General features: G+C 44.6%; 1 protein-coding gene across 1 annotated transcript in view; it reads left to right on the top strand.

Annotated features, from left to right (window-relative positions):
• The window catches only part of RSPO3 (R-spondin 3), a 60,600-nt gene extending 53,292 nt beyond the window's left edge, over nucleotides 1-7,308 (top strand). Inside the window, 1 exon segment of the mRNA XM_040552373.1 lies at nucleotides 6,794-7,308. Coding sequence (XP_040408307.1) covers nucleotides 6,794-6,987 — 194 coding nt within the window. The 3' untranslated portion in view covers nucleotides 6,988-7,308.
• Nucleotides 7,309-7,789: the final 481 nt, after the last annotated feature.

Genomic DNA, 7,789 nt, shown 5'->3' on the forward strand with positions numbered 1-7,789 from the left:
CTGGCCTGGGCTGGCTCTCAAGTGTGCCGGGGAGATGTTGGAGGCTGGCCCATGCCAGGGACCTCTCTAACCACTCTACAGTACAGATGGCAGGAGCAGCCCTCCAGATGGCTGTGTTTAAGTGCCAGTGGACATGGTTAAGAGTGTAGCTAGACTAGAAATACTTCTGAGCTCCCAGTGATCCATCAAGGTGGGATTTTCCCCTTCCTGGCTTCCCCTCCGACATCTCAGCAGTGCTCCAGGCGGTGAGCGTCACCCACTGGGAGCAGAGCCACAGAATCACAGAGTGGTCGAGACTGGACAGGACCTCTGGAGGTCTTCTGGCCCAACCCACTGCTTTTGGGGCTTCCCACCTTGCATTCTTGTACTTTACGTGAGCTTCAGAGCGGCGGGGTTATATCTGTATGTCTGTACAGATATGTATATTGCACGCACACATTTCTGTTTGCATGCACACACACAATGCTAGCCACAAATGAAGGTCCTGTACTGAGGCAGAAACTGATGACCTGATCAGTGTTATAGTCAGCATCAGCAAATCCACTTTGGGATCGTCAACATAGCCCAGTACGAAGTCATGTTCATTTAGGGAAAAAGCCATTCTGCATTGCCTGCGCAGAGATGCATCCAAACATTTGGATTGTATGAATATCTTACGAATTGTCAGGTTACATTAATGCAAATATCATCATAAGTAAAGCCAAGGAAAAAGGCTTCTCTTGTTTATCCCTCTCTTCAAAAAACTCCGAGCAGAAATTTGAGTACTAAAGAAACAAGTTTCTTTGGGTGTTTTCTCTCTCTTTTTTACTATTGTACTAGAAAGAGTTCAAATGTCTGCTGAGGCACAAGCATCTGTCTCTTATCATGTATAACTTTTCTTGATTATTTCTAGAGAGGCAGACTAAACATGCGTCTCTGACATAATGCAGCATCACATTTTTATTTCTGGTTTGCTCAAAAGCCTGCACCAGCTGAACTAAGTCTCTAAAACGGGCTATATTTATCACCCCAATCTGGGCTAGTGGGAGGACTTGGATTATTGGTGCCTAAAAGGAAAATCAGCTATTACAGATTTCTGCCAATATCCTGAAACTTTAACAGGGTAAGATTTTTTGGTACCAATCACTACTATTTCCAATCTTTCTGTTGTCATCTGATTGCATTAGTGGTAAATGAGAATTATATGGTGATTTTGGACAGTCATCTACCTTTTTGCAGAATTTATAAGAGTTGTAAAAATCAAATCCCATCCAGAAGTCACTGTTAAAAATCTCAGTGCAAGCTCAGCATAAAGGTTGGAGGGAGAACACCACTTTCCTAAATACCAGCATGGTGTATGTCACTTCCCATCCTAAACAATGCGGAGTGGTTTTCTGCTCTACTAAATAGCCATGAGTTTCCTGTCTTTGGAAACACAGTTGAGATTTTATAAGCTGTGGGATCTTATAAGATGCAAACTGTTATGTAATTATAAAATTGCTGTTGTTAGCACATTAGTGCTGATTAAAACAAGGCTGCTAAGAAATTTCCTCAGTCCCACCAGGCAAGTGCAAAGGAAATGGATGCCCACAGGCTCTGTTCTGAACAGACAGCAATAAATGCCTCCACAAACAGCAAACAGAACTCATCACAGAAATCCTCCTCCTCTGTCTCTCTTTGCCTGGAGGATATTCTTGTATTTTCAGGCGCTGGCAATGTCTTTTCTGTGGCACAAGAAAGACAGCTCCAACCCATTCCTACTCCAGAGTTCAGTTCAGACCAGGGACTTTCCATAAGCATTGCTTATGACCTCATGAGTGTAGCAGTGCCATTTCTCAAGCAGCCCACAGAAGAAATGATCCCTTCCTACTTCCCATATGCCTAAATGGGATACAGCTTGCTCTTGCTCTTTATCTGTTACAGCAGCAACTTCTGACATCTCCTGCCTCAGCATCATTATCGGCCATCATGCTCGGCCTCCTTCCTTTCCCCTCTGCCTGCTTTATGCAAATGGATGCTATGCAGGCCTGATCTATTCCTGTATTTAGACACAGTGTTCTCATTCCCCATCATGTGCTTGCCTCGGCATTGTCCTTTCCTTGCAAGGACAGGTTAGCGCACATAACATTAGTAAGAATATTTTTCAAATGAATGCAATTTAATAGTCCAGAGGCAAATGAAATTTTCAGAGGCAAATGAAGTTCAAGGACCCTAAATCTCATGGAAACACTACTGTGGGTCTCAGGCTCTAACATCCCCTCCAGTCTGCATCTAGAAAATTATTTCCATTTTCTAGAGGAGACAGGCAAGTACATTAGTCACCAAGTCCACTAATGCAGCTGCTCAACCGTATGTCTGCATCATTTGAGGTATCTTGGGGTATCCAAGGACAGTGGATACAAACATACCTTAAGATCTGTGCCCATCTAGACTGGTATGTGGAGGCTTGGTAGGCTGTCTTCATGCATCCCAACAGCAGGAGAACGTATGTCTGGGTAAAGTAATTGCTCCTTAAATGCCTTTGGACCTTAGCTCCTTTAAATTTTTTACCCCTTGCTTCAACAGTTGGTGCATCTTCAAGAGGAATAAAAGCAAGGAGAGGAAATGCACTGAGCCATGTAGCACCTAGGTGATTCTGAAATCGGTAACCCTTGCCATTTTGGTCACCTGTAGACGTAGTGATTATGAAACAGGGCCACCATACTAGGAAATAAATGATCTCTGATAAGAAAGCTATGCTGTTTAAACTTCAGAAGCTTTACCAGATGAATCAGCCACTAATGGCTTGTGAATGAAAGGACAATGTCCTCTGCACCACTGGGCAGCTGCAGCTTTGGAGGCTTGTTATCTTGGCAAGTAGTGTGAGTACATGCTACAGCTTGTGTTCCAGAAAAAAAAAAAAAAAAAGTGTCACTTTTCATGGAAATGAGAGTGAGCTGTCCATTTGCATAACACAACATGACTGGATTAAAGACAGAGCTTAGTAAGTGATTTTAAAGCCTGGGGCATGCTCCTCTTACTGGTATCTTCACTTGGCATAGCTTCTTCCAGGTTATCACGCTGTCGTCCATGCAGTGCGGTGAGGAAGGGGTGACATCCCTAACTGGACTGAAAAATGTCTCTGAAAAAGGTGCAGATAGGTGGGAAGGAGCAGGGACATGAAATGGTGGCACTTGGCCCCCAGAGTTTATCCCCTTGCTCTGTGGGGTACTGAGGGGCAGCAGCACGGGTGCTGACTGTGCTCCAGCAGCAGGGAAAGCGCTGAGGGGTCAGCTGAGGCTGTGAGGAGTGTGAAAGAACACTGTGGCACGTTACAGCTGTGGCTTGTGGTCTCTTATTATAGCCCTTCAGCTGACTGCAGTGTAGTGGGGAGGATTTTGTGGTCCGTGGTGACATGCACAGTGGAAGTGCCAGGACCCTTCCAGATAGGGGCCTATTACGTAGGTGCCTGCAATCCCTCCAGATGCAGCTCTGGGACTCCTCTTGCCCCTTCTGCTCTCCCAGGGTAAATTTATTCATGGGAGCGATCTCTCCAAAAGAAATACAATTATCCCCAATGCCTGATGCCAGACTCTCACCCCTCTCTAACCCCATGAAACCTACCCTGTGACATCCCCCCACCGAAGCAAAGCAGCTTGCACCATCAGATCTGATGCCTTCTTACAATGGTTTGGGGTTTCAGTGCCCACGGAAGGGAGAAGTGAACAAATATGATATATACGATATAAATATAATATATATGAACAAATGTATGTCATAACTGTAGCCAAATATAACAGGGTGAGACTAAGGGACAATGCCTAAAGACGACAAAATCTGGAACCTGCAGTGGTTATTCCACTTCAGCCATGATTTTCTTTAGGATGTACGGAAGTCCCAAGTTCTCCCAAACTGTGACCGACCTTTGCGCCCTTTAGTCCACAAGATGTGTTATAGATTTAGTGGAAACCTCACATCTGATGCAATAATGCAAACACATCTCTGAAATGGTCTGGTTTGCATATTTAAAGATATATTCCAGCACGGATTACATAAATGCAGATGTGGGGATTTCTGAGACCGTGGGCTATAAATTAGATTAACAAGAACTCAGCACCTTTAAGCTGCTTTGACATGTAATTATATTGTTCTCTGAATTAATTTCACCATCTGCATTTAATTTGAACTACTGCACTTCTCAGCATTACGGCATGTCTGTAGATTTACTTCAATATACAAAGCTGTAGCATTAGAAGTAGCAAAGCATCTCCTATCTACAAGAAAAGACTGCACAGTGCCTGTAGACTAATTCCTCCAGCACAGCTGGCCGTACAAAGTTTTGGTTTTGGAATAAAAGCTGTTTAATGACGAATTAACTGCTTCACACAACTATGTGAATCTCACGAACCCACGAGCAAAACATTCGCTCGGAAACATTTGGCAATCTCCTATTTAGAAAGATTTATCCCTCTATTTTTTTCTTTTATTTTTTATTTTATTTTGCTATTTCAGAAGGGCTCGTTGACCCGCCAGGAGAGGCAGCTCACCTCTCCTGGGACCCCGCTGCACCCGGGACGCGGCTATGTCCCCGCACCGACCGGGAGCGATCGCGGCGCGGCACCGGGGCGCCCCCGCGCGGCCGCAGCTCGGTTCCCCGCGCCCCCCGACCGCCCCTTCCAGGGACGGGGGGCTCCGGTTCTGCCCCTGCCATCCTCGCCTTGGCGTCCTCAATGTAGAGGAGCTCGGGGGCAGGTGTGCGGCTGGAACGGCCCGTGCTGTTCCTGCGCTTCTCACCCGGCCGAACGCCCGCGTTTAGGAAGAGTTTTCACCGCTTCTGTGCCACAGAAAAAATATTTGGGAACAAATCTCTGGGAAGAGGAGAGCATAGGTATGAGCAGGGAGGGGGGTACATGCAGGAATCTACCTCTGATTGCACCCCAATGATAGCAGATATCACGGAAAGATGGCATTGCTGGGAGACTCTTCCCTTGGGTACACGCTGAACAGCATAAAATGGAGTAACATCACTCCGACATAAAACCTCCAATTTTTGAAATTGTGCTGGAAAAACATAAAAAAACCAGCCCAGACAAAGATGGCCCTTCAGCGCTCTACCACGTTACCCGAACAGCACAGAACTAGAAGACAGACCTTTCACAAACTTCATCAATATGGACATATTGGCATTAAACCACACATAAAACTGCACAGAGGACTCCACATTAGTCATCCTCAGAGCAGAAGAGAAGTAGGACTGAGTTCTAAGTACTTACCAGAAATCAGTTTTACTCATCCTATGTAGGTTGAGCAAAAGAAAAAAGCATGCCTGGGTGGGTCTCTAGCTGGATGTCAGGTCTCCCTCAACACTTGCAGACGTATAGTCGTGTGCATTCTTTATATATTCACACACAGATATAAAAATACATACATCTTGATCCATGACAGAAAGCGAAACCATTAAGCATCTTTCCAACGTGCTTAAGGAATTGTGGCTAGGAAGTCACAGCTGAAGGATTTTGGCCAATCACCAAGTGAACAATGTCAAACACTGAATGCCTGGACAGTTTCCATTCAAGTAACATTTCATCTTGGACCAACTGTATTTACAAACCACTGGAATGAAATTCCATACTGTCATTTATCCATTAGTCAGAGACAGCATTACGGCAGGGTAAGACGTGCGCTCACTGCTGGGTGGAGCTCTCCCAGCAGTGGTTAGCTTTCGCCAAGCCTCGCATGCCCATCCTTCAGGTCTGCCCCGCTCACCCCTGGGTATCGTAGGTGGCACTGCCAAATCCAGAGAGGGATTCTGCAGGCGTGTGTGTGTGTATCGGGGTCATATCTGACTAGTTACTGAAAGTTTGAGGAGCCATTTTACATTTAAAGCTTTACTGCGTGTTTCAACAGCGACAGATGAAAAAATCAGATGTTTGTCCCTGCTTGACTCAACAGCTGCATCTAAACTTTCCCTTGCTCTCCGATCTCAGAGTTGGTCAGGAATGAAGAACCTATAAAATATCCCATTCTATGCTACATAATAAGAAGAGGGTACAGTGTATCCTCACATCTCAGTCTTACTCCTTGCCATCTGCCTTTTCCTCTCCTCCTCTGAATCTCTCTCCCTTTATCTGACCTCCTCGACCTTGGATGGTAGAGTACCCCTACTCTATCTGACCTTGGATGCTCATCTGTTCTCAGAGCAAGCCACTGCCCTGAGCCTACTCCCCTACTATGACCTACTCCCACAGAGCTCATTGAGGTGTCAAAAAATCCCAGTTTTGGTTTTTGGAATGGGAATAGTTCCAGGTATTCAGCATCCTCAGCCACAAGAGCTACTGTCAAGTTTGTGTAACTACCCCAGCATTGGTGTAGGAAAGCCTGGGTTATCTCTGCTGATATTTCAAAGCAAAAAGTATTTGTGCTGCAGTTCAGAGGGATAGATTATTTACAGTAGTATTGCATTTTATACAGTTTATAAAGTTAGACCAGTCAGTTAGTGCAGCCTGGCTTAGGCCACAGAAGTCCTCAAACCTGCTGTGTTTTGGTGGAGTACCTGGAGCTGTGCCCTTGGCTGTGGGAGACGGGAATATATTTACACCAGCTCTAAAACACTGTGACTCTCCAGGGAACTTCCACCTCTTTGGTTAGAGTCAGATGGGAGGTGTGAGGCCAGCTGCTGAATTTAATGGTTTGGTGAAGAGTTGGACACTTCCAGGCACTGGTACTGGTGTCCAGCTTCCAACGGGAGGTGCTAATCCTCGGCTTTACGGGCAAGGGAGTCAGAAATTGCAGCAGCCTGAGCAAATCTTCTAACATGTCATCATTTTTATTTCAGGAAAAAAAAATAGGGAGGAGAAAAGAAAAAAGTCCAACAAAGACGAAAGTAAAGAGACAAGACAGGAAAGCAAAGGGCGAGTAGCCCGAAGACAGAACCAAGAACAGAGGGAAAACAACAACAAAACGCAGCCGAAGAAACGAAAAGCCCCCAATAAAGAACAGACCCTGGCACCCGTCGACACTGCACATTAACAGCCTTCCATGATTGTTTAAGTCTTATGATGCTGCTATCTCTACCAGACCGCCCTGACAGGTGCTCCAACCATTCAGGCCGCAAATGGACAATGCTACCAGTTATTATTAAACTCTAAACAACATTCCAAATACTTCCTATATTCTCCAAGCAACCATAGTTTATTAAAGAGATTGAGATGAGCCAAGAAATAAAATCTAAAAATGGGATACTTTAAAACTGTTATATTATATGCTTCCATGCATCTGTAAAAGGCAAATAAGAATTTTTGTATATATTAATAATAGGGTATAAAATATAGCAATATAATAATGAATGACATTCAGATGAACAATGTTCTTTTTCTTTGTAAAATATTTTTCAAGTTATTGTTTAAGTATGAGGCAACAGATATGTCTAAATCAAAGACACAATCGTATCCCTTCATATATTGTACATAAATATTACGAGAAGGAGGAAAACATTTCTGAAGAGCCAGTAGGAACCCAAGGTTTTATAACCTCTGGTGGAGCAGAGTGGATTTGCCTGTGGTTCCCTGGTCCGCACTCCAGACATGGGTGAGAAACACCAGGGGAAAGCCTGCAGGGCTTCAAAAGCTGAGGGAAAAAAAGCAGAAACATCTGCAGCTTTGAAGACTGAATCCCTGAGGTAGAAAGTGACGGTGCTGAGCTTGAATAGTGCTCTTATCTATGGGACAACACAATGTTTTCTGGTCTAAACAGTGGTACAGTGTGTGCTGTTTTATGCTTTTTATACCTATGTGTAACTTAAGTCTACATTTCAAATCTGGTGAATGACAAA

This window comes from Cygnus olor, chromosome 3 (assembly GCF_009769625.2).
Source record: "Cygnus olor isolate bCygOlo1 chromosome 3, bCygOlo1.pri.v2, whole genome shotgun sequence".
Classification (NCBI taxonomy): domain Eukaryota; kingdom Metazoa; phylum Chordata; class Aves; order Anseriformes; family Anatidae; genus Cygnus; species Cygnus olor.